This window comes from Pinus tabuliformis, chromosome 6 (assembly GCF_031772625.1).
Source record: "Pinus tabuliformis cultivar Carrire ecotype Pingquan chromosome 6, CPIR1, whole genome shotgun sequence".
Taxonomy (NCBI): Eukaryota; Viridiplantae; Streptophyta; class Pinopsida; order Pinales; family Pinaceae; genus Pinus; species Pinus tabuliformis.
In genome coordinates, this window is record NC_142292.1 from 606,122,985 (window position 1) to 606,140,169 (window position 17,185).

General features: G+C 31.5%; 1 protein-coding gene across 1 annotated transcript; it reads left to right on the forward strand.

Moving 5' to 3' along the window:
• Window positions 1-3,771: 3,771 nt before the first annotated feature.
• LOC149260028 (uncharacterized) lies at window positions 3,772-4,577 on the forward strand. Its single transcript, XM_089456233.1, has 2 exons — window positions 3,772-4,000; window positions 4,087-4,577. The coding sequence occupies exons 1-2, from the start codon at window positions 3,772-3,774 to the stop codon at window positions 4,575-4,577; spliced, it is 720 nt and encodes a 239-aa protein (XP_089312359.1).
• Window positions 4,578-17,185: the final 12,608 nt, after the last annotated feature.

A 17,185-nucleotide genomic window follows, 5' to 3' on the forward strand; every position in this document is an offset into this window, starting at 1 on the left:
GATGGTATTTAGTGCCCCCACAGTAATATAGGCTCTTTATGAATATGCTTGGGAAACTAATATCTGAATCAGGAGATTTATCCCACAGGGAGTATGGTATTTCATATTGGATATTTCAGGCTAGAAACAAATAGTCGTGTTCTGGTTTTCTTCCTCTCCCATTGAAGGATGAAATTCGTAAAACAAAATTTGTTCAGAGAATCGTTTCATTAAAGTAGGAAATCTTCTTATCAATATTGCATTATTAGATTTCAAACTCTTTTTTCATGATGATTTCATAATAAAGCGTACTTCATTGATTTTCTCTATTTGTTGCTTGCGAGGCGCAGCTATTTAAGTGGGTAGCACTTAAAGAGTAAAAGAGTTGGAGATTTTCTGGATTGGTTGTGCGAATGAGGTATTGGAAGCATAGCATTTGTATGAATTAATGAATTGCAAATTCCAATATGTGTTGCAGGGTTTAGTTTTCTTAAATTGATACACGTTTATGTGTTGTGCAGGTGCTCAAAAAGAGAAGATTGGAAAGGCGTTGATGTGCTCATGTTGGGTTGGTGTTTAGACTGATACATGTATGTGTTTGGAGCAAGGGCCATCTTTTTTGGATTATCTAAGGAGCCAAAATGTCAGGTTTAATAGGAAATCTTTTTTGGATGATCTAAGGAGCCAAAATGTCAGGTTTAATAAGAAATCTTCTGGTGAGATTTTTTTAGAGAGCATGAGCCTTAACAGTCTTTAGATTTTGAAGTGCTCTGCTCTGTCTTAGACACAAATTCTGTAATTTCATAACAACGCATGGTAATGGTTCTATGGAAATAATTGAAATTTTTGATGGTTTGCACCTGCTCAACCAATGCCCACTCCATCCCAGTGGCCGTTTACATGGAAGAAAAGTATACAACAAAACAAAGCTAACAAACTCTATGAAGGAACAACCAGGGAAAAAAAGTCAATGGATGTCGTCACACCAGAAAGCAACACATCCAGGTAATGCTCATAGAACCTACTCTCATTTTCCTCTATTTGTAGGCTCTAGGGGAATCTCCCCAATTTCCATTCCATATTCGCCAAATAGTTCTGGAAAGTCAGTATCACCTTTTACGGGTGCTCCAGCTCACCCTAGCTCCCCCCCTCCTCCTGAACCTACCTCCTGCCAGGAAATCCCCGCCCCTTTACCATGTACTCACCCTTATAGTAATATTCTCTCCTCATCGCACATTGCTTACATACCCTCACCTACTCCCTCCCCTATACCATCCAATCATCAAACAAAGGACAAAGGACCTTGCCCCTCTGTCACTCCTCCAAACTCACCCACTGCATCCACGACGAACTCGATAGGAAGTGACCTGGACTTCCTCCTGAAAAAAAGACCCTAGATCTACACTCCCTCACCATACATAAACCTAAATCATCTTCCTCCCCACACATCAGCCCAAATTTGGCTAGAAATATTACTATCCAGTAGAAGTAAAATTGCGATAGCAGACATTTCTGCGAAAGAAACTCCGGCATTCCTTTCACCTCTCAAATGGACCGCTTTCTCATTGATGTGCCTATTACTGATCTCTCCTCCCCTAGGACTGTTAGAGCAAGACAGCCCGCTAAACCATTTCCATGACTCGTATCACATCCATAAATATCAAGGGGCTGGGAGCTGAACCCAAATATACAGCTCTTAAAGATTTGTTCCACTCCTTACATCCAAACATCGTCCTCATTCAGGAGATGATGCATAAACGTTCTGAAGCTGTTTTATATTTTCGGAAAATGTTTCCAAATTGGCACATCTCTACAACTTATTCAGTTGGCCTCTCAGGGGGATTGGTGGCCTTATGGAATCCATCCTGGATCTCGGTTAACACGTTCCAATGTTTCGCAGGCATTCTGCTAGAAGCCAGATTTCGTGGAATACCTGGAAATATCCATATTCTCAATGTATATGCACCTTATAAGGATCGTTTTACCTTTTGGAATCAGATCCTCTCATCTAAAATAATGGAACTGGTGTCCTTAATCATTGCAGGAGATTTAAACTGCACTTTAAGCAGTGATGAAGTATGGGGTTGTGGCAGGAAGATGGACCCTCTGGCTAGCCCTCTCCAAGATGCCCTACTTACATACAATTTTGTGGACATCTGCCCTGCCAAAATTTCCCCCACTTGGGATAATGGCAGATCTGGAACTGCATATCTGGCCAAAAGGTTGGATCGTTTCTTAGTCCATGAAAAGTTGATTGAACAACTAGGCGTTTTTTGTACTGAAATCATCAGCAACTTCACATCTAACCACAGACCCATAACACTGCAATGGAGGAACATTGGAATCCGTAAGGGCCTTCCTTTTAAATTTAACAGAACTTGGCTGGAAGACCCAAAATTCAATGAGCTTGTACAGGAAGCCTGGAGAAGACATCCTCATCACACAAATTCCTCTCCCTCTCAGAATCTCCTTGACAAACTAGAATCCCTTCAGGAGGAAGTAAAGCCCTGGAAAATACTGAAGCAAAAGGCAAATAGGAAAGACCTAGAAGACATTCAGAAGGAATTGGATAGGATTTTCTTGAAGATGTCCTCTCAATGCCTTCCCATGAAGGTTCGCTCATGTATACAAGCACTGGAAATTAGGAAAAAAAAATTACTGTCTATTGAAGAAGCCACATGGAGATTAAAAAGAAGGGCAATTTGGATTAGTGAGGGAGATCGTAACACAAAATTCTTCCACTGTTATGCAAATCATCGCCACAATATAAATACAATTTGGGAGATTAGGGATAGGGATGGAAAAACACATCAATCTCATGATGATATAAGTAATGCGGCTGTACAGTATTTCCAGGAAACATTTAGTAGAAATGAAAATATAATGGTAGAAGATATTATCTGGGGAATTGAACCTTATCCTACAATGTTCAGAGATGAACAGAATGAAGAACTTTATAGACCTGTCTCTGAAGAAGAACTTCTGGAAGTGATGAAGTCCTTCAAGAGGGATAAATGTCCAGGTCCTGATGGATGGACGATTGAATTCTTCCTTCACTTCTTTGAACTGGTAAAGAAGGACCTTCTGAGTATGGTTGATGAATCCAGAACTATGGGTAGAATTCACCAATACATCTCATCAACTTACATTGCTCTTATTCCAAAGAAAAAAAATGCTAATTCCTTCTCGGATTTTAGGCTGATCTCCTTGTGCAATACCATTTACAAAATCATCTCAAAGGTTATTGCTGGCAGAATGTGAAATACTCTCTCGCGCTTCATCTCACAGGAACAACATGGTTTCCTAAAAGATAGACTCATTCATGATGTTGTTGCAAATACACAGGAAAGTTTGCATTCGATCCATACAAAAAATTTAGATGCAGCCATCTTCCAAATTGATCTAAAGAAGGCATATGACTGCCTGGATTGGGGCTTTCTAAGATGTGTTCTTACCAAAATTGGCCTCAGTCCCAGATGTACAAATTGGATAATGGCATGTGTGGACAAGGTAAATTTTTCCATCCTGATTAATGGACACCCAACTAAATTTTTTCGAGCTGCTAGAGGACTGAGGCAAGGATGCTCACTATCCCCGCTATTATTCATCCTGGCAATGGACTGCCTAAGCCTGCACATCAAAAGAGCAGTTATGGAGGAACATTTTCGGCCTTTGATGATAAGCAAAAACAACAGCATATCACACAGTCTATTCGTAGATGACATATTGATTTTGGGTATGCTCTGCCGTTTCACGTGGCTATGTCTTTTTAATATCCTAAAGAAATTTACAATGGCTACAGGATTACAGATTAATGAAAGGAAATCTGTAATCTATCATGGGAAATGCGACAGGGAAACCATTGACTACATTGCAGGATTATATCGTATCAAAGCAACTCCTATTCAGGAGGGAATGAAGTATCTCGGATACCACCTAAAACCTGCTTGCTACATTAGAGCGGATTGGCAATGGATCATTGATCGATACTATAAAAGGATATCTGGATGGGAGTGCAAATGTTTGTCGATGGGGGGAGAGTTACTCTTGCCCAAGCAGTCTTAGCACAACTAACTGTATATTGGGCTCACCTATTTCATATACCAGCAAGCATTATTAAGGAGCTAAATCGCCTCACAACAAATTTCATATGGGGAGGCTATCATGAAAGGAAGAAATTTCATCTCGCCAAACTGGCCAAGATTACTCTTCCAAAAGAATTGGGAGGTTGGGGGATTATGGATCTTCGCAAATTTGGAGGAGCTTTATTGATGAAATCCTTATGGAGGGGCTTATTTGGGAAAGGCACCTGGAGCAATACCATACAAAAAAAGTACCTGGGTAATAAAGATTTTGATTTCTGGTACAAGAAAGGTACCATTGGCATCAAACAAGGCTCTGCGGTTTGGAGAAGTTTCCAGAAAATGCAATTTTTCTTCTTACAACACCTCACATGGAGATTTCAGAATGGAAACAATATTTTAATCGCAGTGGATCCAATCCTTGGAGCTGGGGAGGAATGTTCTATACCTGAGAACATTAAAAATACTCTACATGGTGTAGGCATCTTCATATGGGGCCAAGCCATTGCAGGCTAGCAAGGCCCTTTACCGATCTGGAAATAAGCACACAGTATAGAACACATATTTCATTAAATTTGGAAGTATTCTATTACAAGGCCTTCAACAACATTCATTCTTTTGTAAATCGCCGTATTAACTTAATTCAACATAAAAATAATTAAGTAATTTCAAACCAGGTAGAGATCATGAATAGGTCAAACATAAGTTGTTATGTACAATAGTATCAATACACAATATGAATGTGAAATCAAACTCTTAGAAGCAATTGATTCAAGCTAAATCATATTAGTATGTCTAACATCCAATAAAGATATTATAGTTATGGATAACGAACTAGATTCCTTGATGTTTGAATTTTGTGTCTGATGACTCTAAACCCCTTTCCCACAACCTATGGAGGACTTGTTGATTGAAAGATGTTGATGCGAGGATCTTAGTGTAAATGGAAAGGATGTGCATCCCTTGCATTGCATTGAAAGTAGTCTACTAAAAACTTAGTAAAATGTTTTTGTGCTCAATTTCCTACAGTCCCTTTGTGCCTTTATGAAGCACTAATGACGGGGTGATCATTCGTCTTCATAGCATCCAGGCATCCATCATAAAAGTTATGCATTGTTGATCTAGGTATTTCAAGAAGGTTAGGCACCATTGATCTATCTCCACTCAAAGCCAAGTACATCAAATGAGAGTTCTTAAATGGGTATTCGAGTCATTCCATTGTGATGGACAATGTCACAGATTGAAGTAAACAAGAATTAGCGGTCTTCTTGTAAGTAGTGGAGGCAAGGGTTTTCAAAGATTAGTATAGTTGATGGTAGTGTGGATATTTATCTCTCCTTGTCAACATTGTCAAAACCAATAATAGTCTCGATGTAATAGCACCAACCAATTGTATGGAAAACCATGATCAATCATTACTTTCACTAAGAGGAGAAATGATAAGAATTTTTAATGAGGAAGAAATAATTGTGAAACATAACTCATGGATTTTAGTTGAAATTTATATAAGTCCCCGTGTTCTTTAATTATTAAATACTTAATCTAAATACAAATAAATTATCATTAAGATATTGATTTTGCATATTAAATATGTATTAAAAGGCATTCATCTATGACACTTTATTTTTCATGTAGTCTGAATAAACCACTTAAAGCTCATATCAATTAATTCTAATTAGTTTTGTAAAAGATATATCTTAACTTACGTTAAGAGTTTTTTTTCAAAAATAAATTACATTTATAAACTTATATCAATACATATAACTAAATGGAATTGAATAAATAACTTCTAAGTCTTGTTGGATTCTATGAGATTATTTTAAGTACAAATAGTTTATTTTAGAAATGAAATTTACAAAATGTTAATCTTGATGGGAAAATCATGTCATAAGGTGAAAATTTTTTAAAGACATCCATTTGTGACCCATCTCTTGAATGAGCTTAAATAGTCTACTTAATGCTCATCGTAAATTCATTAATCAATGTTTTATTTGAAAATGCATTTTGTTTACATGGATTTTTATTCTAGAAATAGCAACGTCACATTTATACATTCATATTAAACCACATGATATTTAAATAAAATCAATTAATGGTTTCTTGACTTATTGACTTCTATGGCATGATTTCATATAGAAGTAATTGATTTAATAATGCATAGTTAGAAAAAGTTGTTGATTCAAAATAAAATAAACGAGTTAGAGCTCATCAACAATTGATTTTAAATTATTAATTTTCTAAAAAATATATTTTACTTACATTAAGAACTTGATTTCAAAAATAAATTTCATCTATACATACATACATATTAAATAGAATTTAATACATAATTGTCTTGTTGGCTTCTATGAGATTATTTCAATTACAAATAATTTATTAAAGAATTGAAATTTGCCAAATGTTAATAGGGGTGGGAAAATCAAATGTCGTATGTTGCAGAAAGTTTAAATTCATTTATTTATAACTCGTATACTGAATGAACTTGAACGATATACTTAACATTCATTACCAAATAATTATTCCATGTGTTGTTATGAAAAACATTTAATTTTACATGGAATTTTATTTCAAAACAAAATGTCACATTTATACACTTATATTAAACCTCATGATAGGAAAATAAAAGTCAATAAATGGATTTATATAGGCCACTTAGAACTCATTATCAATTACTTATAATTTGTTTTGTAAAATATATATATATATTTACTTACATTAAGAGCTACATTTCAAAAATGCATCACATTTATAAACTTTTATCAATGCATATAACCAAATAGAATTCTTCAAGTCATATTGGTTTATATGAAATTATTTAAATCACAAATAAACTATTTAAGAATTGAAAATGACAAAATGTTAATATCAATGAGAAAATCAATGTCTTATGGTGCAAAAAGTTTAAATACAACTATTTTTGACTCATCTCTTTAATGAGTATAGATCATCCACTTAACACGTTGTTAATTAATTATTCCATGTTTTATTAAGAAGATATTTTTTCTTTACATAGAGTTTTGTTTCAAAGCAATACAATATGACATTAATACACTCTTAATAAATTATGTGATAACTAAATACAAGTCAATAAATCGACTCCTTATTAAATTATGTGAGCTGAGATGATTGCATATACAAATAGTTGATTTAAGAATATATAAAAAGAAGTTATGGATTAAAAATTGAATGCCCTACAATTTAACGAGTAGTATTCACCTATGAGCCATCACCCATTAGCCTAAAGTGTCCACTTAATACTTATTATCAACAAATTATAAGACTTATTTTTGGAAGAATTGCATCATAGTATACGAATATTATATATCACATTTATACAATCATATTAATGGACATAACTAAGTATAAGTCAATAATATAATTCTAGCTCAAATCATATGATTTCAATTTATTTAATATACAAATTTACAAAAAATTAACTTTAAGTAATAAAGTTAGATGCCTTACACTTCAAAGACATAATTCATCCATGATAGTGTCTAATCAAACCTTGATAGTCCACTTAGCAATCATTATCATTAATTATATGTTTTTTTTAAGAAATACTAAATTATTTACAATAGATTTTTATCTCAAAAATTACAAATCACATTTATGCACTCATATTAGTGCATTTTATATGTAAACAATGAATAACTGACTTTGTGCCTTATTGATTTTCAATATGATATGATTGCAGTTACAACCATTAATTGATTTAGGCATATAAATTTATGAAAATTATGGATTAAGAAATCACATATCTTATGCTTCAAAAAGTTCAAATCATTCACCTATGACACATTTCCCATTGGCCTTAATAGTGAATAATGCATTGTGAATAGTGAATAGTGCACATAACATTTATCAAGTAAATTATCATAGTTTCTTTAGCAATAATTACACCTTTGTTTGCAAGGATTTCTATTTCAAAACTTATATTTCACATTTATATATTATGATTATTGGTGCATATAAGTAAACATACATCATTAAAAATAAAAAGCTTCGATGGTTCATGCAAGATAATTTAAATGACAAACAATTCATTTAAGAACGCATGCACACATCTTAGAAAGAAATCGATACAACAAAGTCATTGCAAAAGAAATTATAAATAATAAGAAATATACATATTAATATAATTGGCAATTCCCATATATTTCAAAAAATATAAAATCATACAAATTGATTCAACAAAAACTATGTCCAAAATGTATCAAAAATTTGGAATGTACTTTTCAACAAATTTATAAAGGAAATTATCTCCATCCAATACAATGAAGTACATGTTCTATTGAACATTCGAATGTACTAATGTTTTTTATTGATAAGATGAAGTGTCTTAAGAAAGGGGAATAAAACTTGCATAAGCCAAGTATCTTGCTCTTTTCCTGTATAGGATTTTATCAACATGTGGTTTGATCGATATCCAATGAATTGAGAAGTATGCTTTGTTGTATCTATTAGCAATACATTTGATTCTTCATAATTATCTCCATATTGGGACCACACATCAGTCAACGTTTTCTCATAAAATTGTCTTGTTCTTCCTGCATCCAATTTTGTTTGCAAATGACAATGAGACTTGTCCCATGCAAATTTAAAGTCCTCTATATCAATATTTGATTTTTCTAGTACTTTCCGAATATACTTGTCAGTGACATTTAATGTCCATATTGCGACATCATAATTTTTTAAGCAACATTTTCATACTTGACTGAAAAGGCCTTAAAAAATAGGACCCATCACCAAACTGCCAATCTGGTTCTCTTTGAATATGAAAATTTAGTTCATCTTTGGCGTATGATTGGAAGAATACTCCTTCATGCTCATCCGCATCTACACTGCAACCACATGTATGATATTAACACATCTCCACTTCAACACTTCATTGATTAAGGACATAAAAACCTACCAATTTAAAAATGATGTTAATATTTATTATGAATTATTTCCATTTTTATGCAAAGGGAATTTTACAATGAGTTAATAATAATCACAAAATACAAATACAATGGCCCCAATAAAATGAACAAACTAATGATATGTTTACTTTATACATACAACATAATACCTTTATTTAATTTGTATGGAATAAAAATATTCTAAGAACGCATTGGCCCACCATTTAAATCATTGATTTTATAATTTATAATGATTTCTTTAATTACAATTGAAAAATATAATTACAATGGTCTAATGAAAGTAAACAAATAAATTATATATTAATTTCCACATACAATATAATACAATTTTTAAATTTCAAACCTAATTATTTATATGCTAATTTCTAGAGTCTCTACCTTAGATTCTTTTGGTGCTTCTTTTAGTACAAATTGTACGTTTATTGCTAGTGCTACGTACAACCTAATCTAGTTTTTCAACTTATATGGAATAAAAAATGTTATAAAAATACAATGGGCCATCCTTCACATTACTAATTTCTAAGAGGTATAATGATAACTTAAACCAAAATTGAAACAAATAATTGTAATGATCTAATTCAAACAAATATACCAATTATCTATTAATTTTCACATTTAATGTAATCCATTGTAAAAAATTCTATAGCATGGAAAATTTTGATATGAAAACATTAAATGGCCATTCAAATCAATAATTATTATCAACACAGTATCTCACCAAAAATAAGGAAAATAAAAGTACTTTTCCTTTAGTAAGGACAAACCAAATCAACAATTATTTTGTAAGTGTTGTGAAATAAAACTAATAATTCATGATGTCATACATATAATAACATGAAATAGACATCAGTCATATTAAGGTACTTGTAAATGTAATTGAACATCTTTAAAAGTAGCTCGCACATTTGTAGCCTTCTTGAGTTTATGCAACATTCTCCATAGCTCATCGAACAACCAATTATCCTCTTGATCTGTTCCAATGAATGGAGGGGCAAGACTCACATTTTCTTTGGGATTATCTTTCACGCTCTCAAGTGAACAACCCACTATCATAGTATTGGTTGCATCATATTGTGTATGCGTTTCCCACACTTTTTTCAATGATTTAGTGTGTATAACTTTGCTTGGATTGTCAATGACCTTATGTCCCTTTTGTGGTTTACAATCTTAAGAAGTCCACATAAACACAAGTTTATCTTGAATGTTTCTGAAACCAACTTTTTTAAAACTCTTGTTGTGCTTTCTTTCAAAGTTGTCGTCCAAATTGCAATGTCAAGATATTCATTTTTGAAACACATTTCAAAAAATGTTTTTGCATGTGGATGAATCCAAAATAATTTTTTCTCTATTGTGTAATCAACATCAGTTCCCATTTTCTAAATATGCCCTTTGTTTTTTGCTTCATCATCAATGCTATGATAAGAAATGTCCTTTAGTTAAAAAATAACTAATTTATTTTTAGTTATTTTGGCTGCAACACAATGACAAATAATCTAGTCAAACCATTTTATTCATGTTACAAAAATTACTAAATAAATTGTTGAAACAATACACTTACCTTCAGTGGTTTTTTCACTATTTATAGATGAAATAATAAGTTCTTTTATCATCTTGATAGAACTTGGAGTAAACATATTAAACATTTAATCAACTACCAATAGTACTTCTTATTAAACATTCAATCAAATACCAATACCAAGAAAAACATTAGTAATGAAACCTTTAAAAAGAAACACACCCACACGCACCTTTAACATTATTTTGATTGTTAATTTTGTCCTTTCTATTAGTTCCTATAATAAAAATGTACAACGTTATGGTAGTTACAAGCATTAGTGTTCAAAGAATAATAAAATAAATAAGAAGACAAGTTATAAGTATTTGATATGACATTATCTTCATATTTGTAACTTTGCACCTCATCATCGTCTTTGCTACCTTTATTTTTCTCTAAATTAAACATATAAAATATTTTGAATTGTGAAAATGAATAAAATCATTAAATAATAAGGAAAACAAGTGGACAAATTATAAGTACTTGATATTATATTTTGTCCTTGATTAAAGCTTTGTTTCGCATTCATTTGATCAATGTCTTTGTTCTCCTTGCTTGTCTCTATAATAAACATAAAAAAATGTTATAAATTATGACAATGAACAAAATTCATTAAACAACTATACAGAAAACAAATCATCTTTAATTGTCCATATAATATTTCGGTCTTGATTGGAGGTTTGTGGGACATTCCCTTAGTCACTATATTCATTCTCTTTATTTCCAAATATAATCAACAAATGAAACGCTATGATTCACGATAATAAAAATAATAATTTAGATTAAAAAAAAAAGAGTTACAATGGTTAATACCCATTTCTATCCCCATCATTCCATGGTCATTGTCTTGATTAATTTCATTCTTCTCATAATTCCCTATAATAGACATCCAAAAATGTTTTGAATATGGAAATTAAATAAATTCAAAAAGTAACAAGAGCAACAACCAGACAAATCATGTACCTAGTATGATAACTTCTTCTCCTCCTGTTTCCATTTCTAAACTTTTTTCAACATCATAAGCACTATATTGATTATTTTTTTCTTCCCACATTCATCATTCTTTGTTTCATAATCTCTATCATTAGTCATTTTAGTAAACACTTTGACAATTAAAAATATAAACAAAATATTATCCAAAGTATTATAAGAGAAACAACAAAGAAACTGCAGTACCTGAATTTTCTAAGAAATTAATAGATCCTGGATTTGATAGTTGAAAATGTTTGTAATTATTCAACATGATTATCCTTTGTGACTATGTTTTCACAACACATGCAATTCTTCTTCCATATGTACAACAAGCCTTGATTAAATTTGTCCCTGCATAAAGAGTAATAACCACTTTTGCATCATTACATTGTTGGTGTTTTTCCAATAAATCCATTTAGAAATCATAATCTCTCTCATTTTCATCAAATGTGTCTTCAAATGTGTGAGAGTATTTTGAAGCTTCCAAAATTTTTAATTCTTAAGTATAGAAATGTATAGTAAAAACTATATCATAACTATACCTATTTTGAGACTTATATTCATAAATGCCACTAGTCATTCTATAGTTAATCTTGGAGTTCTTTATGGCAATTTCCAAAAACTTGCATACATCATTACAAAACCAAAGTTCTACTAAGAGAACTGTAGTAAAGTCATTCAACTCATTTTTCCCATAAGAAATCGAAAAAAAATCAATATTATATCCTTGTGGAATGGTTCTTTTTTCAAAGCAAGTGTATCCAGAACAATAAAGTTAGTATGTAAAATTGCTTGCAATTGACATTAGAAAATAGTGCAAAAGTGTTGACAAAATATCAAAGCCACCAAAATGACAACCAAATTCAAAATTGTTGTCAACCCGTTGAACATTTGTTCATCCATTTATCATTCTGTCAAGGACTCCACATGCTTGCTGAGAAAGGGACTCTATCTTTGTATTATGTGTTCTTTTTACATAAGTAGACGCCTCCACCATGTTGCAAAAGTTGGAAAATATAATATCGTTAATTTCATAATTCTCAAGAATGTCGAATGTGGTAAAAGTATTCTCATTCAATTTCTCATCATGACTTTGACAATATGTAACCATTGCCTCCAATAATGTTCTGTTGGTTTTCAATTTAGAACAAATAATCTTTTAATTTTGTGGCATTTGTTGGATGATTAAGTGGAATAAAAAACCAAATGGTTTCATCCAATAGCTTATCTACTACTGAAGAAATTTTTTCCATGGTTAATCCCTGACGGGCCGAAGAGTACATGTTGTCAAATTGTGTAAACTATTTCTCTTGTAGTTCTCAAAATCAGGTTGGCTTGGTGAACACTTTAATGTTCCTAGTTGGTAACAGTTAAAAACAGTGTACCATTTATCCCAAATAGGTTGATCAATATATAAGAGAATTTTTTAATCAGAAAAATTTCTAAGTGGACACTCGAAGGTGCACAACATTTCATCATCAGCTTGATAAAATAATAAATATAAGCTAATCAACAACCATTTATTAGCATAATGTCTAACCATTGTAACAAAGTATAAACTAATTATAAAATTGTCATACCATTTAAATATTTTGGTGTCATGTTTCTTGAACATCCTTTTTCCTTGGATGCTTCCTTTGAATTCTCACTAACTTCATAGTCTATGGTTTCTGATAATAATAAATAAATAAAAAGTAAAAAATTATTAACATAGTTTCGAATTATTGAAGAAAGTATGAAGTTATAAATATTATAACTAATCGCATCATTATATGTGTAACAAAAATGAACAAGAACAATAACAAGTGTAGAACTCACAATAATAGCTAATCATGGTGTTAATTAGAAAAAGGGAACCCCCAAATAATTTATTATGTTCTTTTAATCGTGACTATAGGCAAGTTATCACCTACTAGCTTTCCTTCTAGCACGAGCATAAACACATTTCCAAAAAACATTACATTGTGAATAAATAAATAAAACTGTAGAGACTACAACAACATCATATTTACATAAAATTGATCTTTTATAGTCATGTATATTCTTAGCTTGCTTTAGAAACCATAAAATCAAAACACAATGAAAGAACATTAACTATAGCAATTATTAGATTTTCTTCTAGATCTTCATCTAGCACAAAGAAAAACACATAACAACATTGCAAAGTGAAAGAAATAGAGAATGTGATAGAATTACTTCTAGCAGAAACACAAGCATATTGCCAACAAGAATGTTGCAAAGAAAAAGAAATATTTGTATCCTAGATTTCTTTTTATCACAAACACAAGGAATATTGCCAATAAAAACATTGTATGGTGAAATAAATCTAGCACATGTTAGAATTATTTTGAGCATGAACACATGCATATTTCCAAGAAAAACATTGCAAACCGAAAGAAATCTAGCACAAGCTAGTTTTCCTTCTAGCACAAACACAAGCACATTGTCATTAAAAATATTGCCAAGGCAATGGAAATGTAACACATGCTAAACTCCCTTCTATCGCATAAAAGAAGATTGCCAACAACAACATTGCATTGTAAAGTAAATGTAGTGCATGCTAAATTTCCTTCTATCACAAGCACAAAAACATTGTCAATAAAAACATTACAATAATAATCTTTCTTGAGACATCTCCGTGCTTATGCAATTTGACACTGCCTTTTAGAAACAATGAGGTTTTAGTCCATGCCTACATAAATTATTGTTACAATATAAAAAATGTTAAACCCTCAAATGATTAGAAGGCCCTTCATATGGAATATGTGGCCTAAGAATGAGATATGGTAAAAACATAAGCATGTTTCCAACAACAACATTGCATTGTGAAAACAAAAACATTCTATATTACCCTCTATCACAAACACAAGCACATTGCCAATAAAAACATTGCAAGGTGAAATAAATATATTGTAAGTTAAATTTATTTTTAGCATAAAAACAAACACATAACAACATTGTAGGGTGAAATAAATCTAGCATGTGCTAGAATTACTTTTAGCAAAAATACAAACATGTTTCCAATGACAATATTGCAAAGAAAATTAAATGTAGGACATGCTAGATTTATTTCTAGTACAAACATAAGCACATTGCCAATAAAAACATTGGAAAGGGACATAAATTTAAGCATTGCACACTTCCTTCTAGAGGACAAAAAAAAAACTCATATCAGCATTGATAGGTGAAAGAAATCTAACATGTGCTAGATTTGCTTCTAGCACAAACACAAATATGTTGTGAACAACATCATTACAGCAGGGTAAAGGAAAATCTAACACATGTTATATTTCCTTCTAGCACAAACCTAAGAAAATAACATTATTTTATGGCTAAATAAACCTAATACATGTTGGATTTACTTCTAGCACAAACACGGACATATTACCAATAACATAATTGTAAGGCAAAAAGAATCTAGTACCCACAAGATTTTCTTGAAACAAAAACAAAAACACATTGCGAATAATAACATTGTAAGATGAAAGAAATCTAGTGTGTGCTATATTTCATTCTATCATAAACACAAGAACGTAACAACATTGCAAGGTCTCATAAATCTACTATGTGCTAGATTTACTTCTATCACAAACACAAGCATATTGTCAACAACAACACTGCAAAAAAAAAGAGATCTAGCACAAGCTAAATTTCCTTCTAGCATAGACAGAAGCATATTGCAAAATAAAAATATGTAAGACAACATTCGATTTCCTTCTAGCACAAATAACTATATCGTCAAAAATAACATTGCATTGTGAAAAGAAATATAACACGTACTAGATTTCCTTCTAGTGCAAATTCACAAACATATTGCCAACAACAACATTACTAGACAAAGCAAATCTAACACATGTTAGATTTCCTCCTATCAAAAACAAAAGCACCTTGCAAATAAAAACATTACAAGGTGAAAGAAATATAATGCATACCATATTTCCTTCTAATGCAAACATAATCACATAACAACATTGTGGGGTGAGAAAAAATTCCAATATATTTACTTCTAAAACAAACATATAAATATTTCCAATGACAACATTACAGGACAAAACATATTTAGCACAAGCTAGATTTCATTTTAGCCCAAACAAAAACATGTTAGCAATAACATTGCAAGGTAAAAAAAAATCTAACATGTGTTAGATTTCCTCTTAGCGCAAACACAAGCACATAGCAACATTGTAGAGTGAAAAATCTAGCATGTGTTAGATTTATGTCTACAACAAATACAAGCATGTTGCTAACAACAACATTGTAGAGTATAAAAAATCTAGCCTATGCTAAATTTTCTTCCAACAGAAACACAAGCACATTTCAATCTGAAAGAAATCTAACACATGCTATATTTTCTTCTAGCACAAACACAAGCACATAACAACATTGTAGGACTAAAGAAGTCTAGTGCATGCTGGATTCATTCTATCACAAACACAAGTAGATTGCAAGCTAAAGGAAACAAAACACATGCTAAATTCCTTCTAGCACAAGCAACCATATTTCCAACAATAAAATTTCATTGTAAAATAAATCTAGTGCATGCAAGATTTCCTTCTAGCCCAAAGATAAGCACATTGCCAATAACAACATTGCAAGGTGAAAGAAATCTAATGTGTTTTAGATTTCCTTCTTGTATAAACACAAGCAGACAAAAACATTGTAACATGAACGAATTATAGCACATGATAGATTTACTTCTAACACAAACACAACCATGTTGACAACAACAACATTACAGGGCAAGGAAATCTAGTGCATGCTACATATTTTTCTAACACACACAAGCACATTACAGGATGAAACAAATCTCTTGTGCTAGATTTCCTTCTAGCACAAACACAGGAACATAACAACATTGTAGGGTTAAAGAAATATAACACACACTAAATTTAGTTCTAGCACAAAATGAAGTATATTGTCAATAACAACATTGCAATAAAGAAATCTAACATGTGCTAAATTTCCTTCTAACACAATCACATGTAAAATTCCAATAACATTGCAAGGTCAAAGAATTCTATCGTGTTTCTTTCTAGCACAAACAACCAAATTCCAACCACAACATTGCATTTTGAAAGAAATATAGTGCGTGCTAAATTTCCTTCTAGCTCAAACACAAGCACATAAAAACAATGTAAGGTGAAAAATATCTAACATGTTTTATATTTACTTTTAGCAAAAATACAAGCTTATTGCCAACAACAACATTATCAAGCAAAGGAAATCTAACACATGCTAGATTTCATTCTATAATAAACTCAAGTGTATTCCTAATAACAACATTGTAAGATGAAACAAATCTAACAAGTGTTAGATTTCCTTTAGCACAAATAATAACATAACAACATTATAGCTTCAAACATATCTAGTGCTTGTTAGCTTACTTCTAACATAAACACGAGCATGGTTCCAACAACACTGCAGGGCAAAACAAATCTAGAATGTGCTATATTTTCTTCTAGCACAACCACAAGCACATAACAAAATTGTAGGATTAAATAAATTCAACACATGTTAGATTTACTTTTAGTACAACCACAATTATATTGCCAACAACAACATTCCAAGGTAAAATAAATTTAACACACAATAGATTTTCTTCTATCACAAATATAATCATCTTAGCAATAACAACATTGCAAGGTACAATAAATCTAACGTGTGCTAGATTT

Coding starts and splice junctions, on each gene's coding strand:
- LOC149260028 (XM_089456233.1), top strand. CDS start 3,772: ATGGCTACAGGATTACAGATTAATGAAAGGAAATCTGTAATCTATCAT. Junction 4,001..4,086: donor ATCTGGATGGGAGTGCAAAT/GTTTGTCGATGG, acceptor TTCATATACCAG/CAAGCATTATTAAGGAGCTA.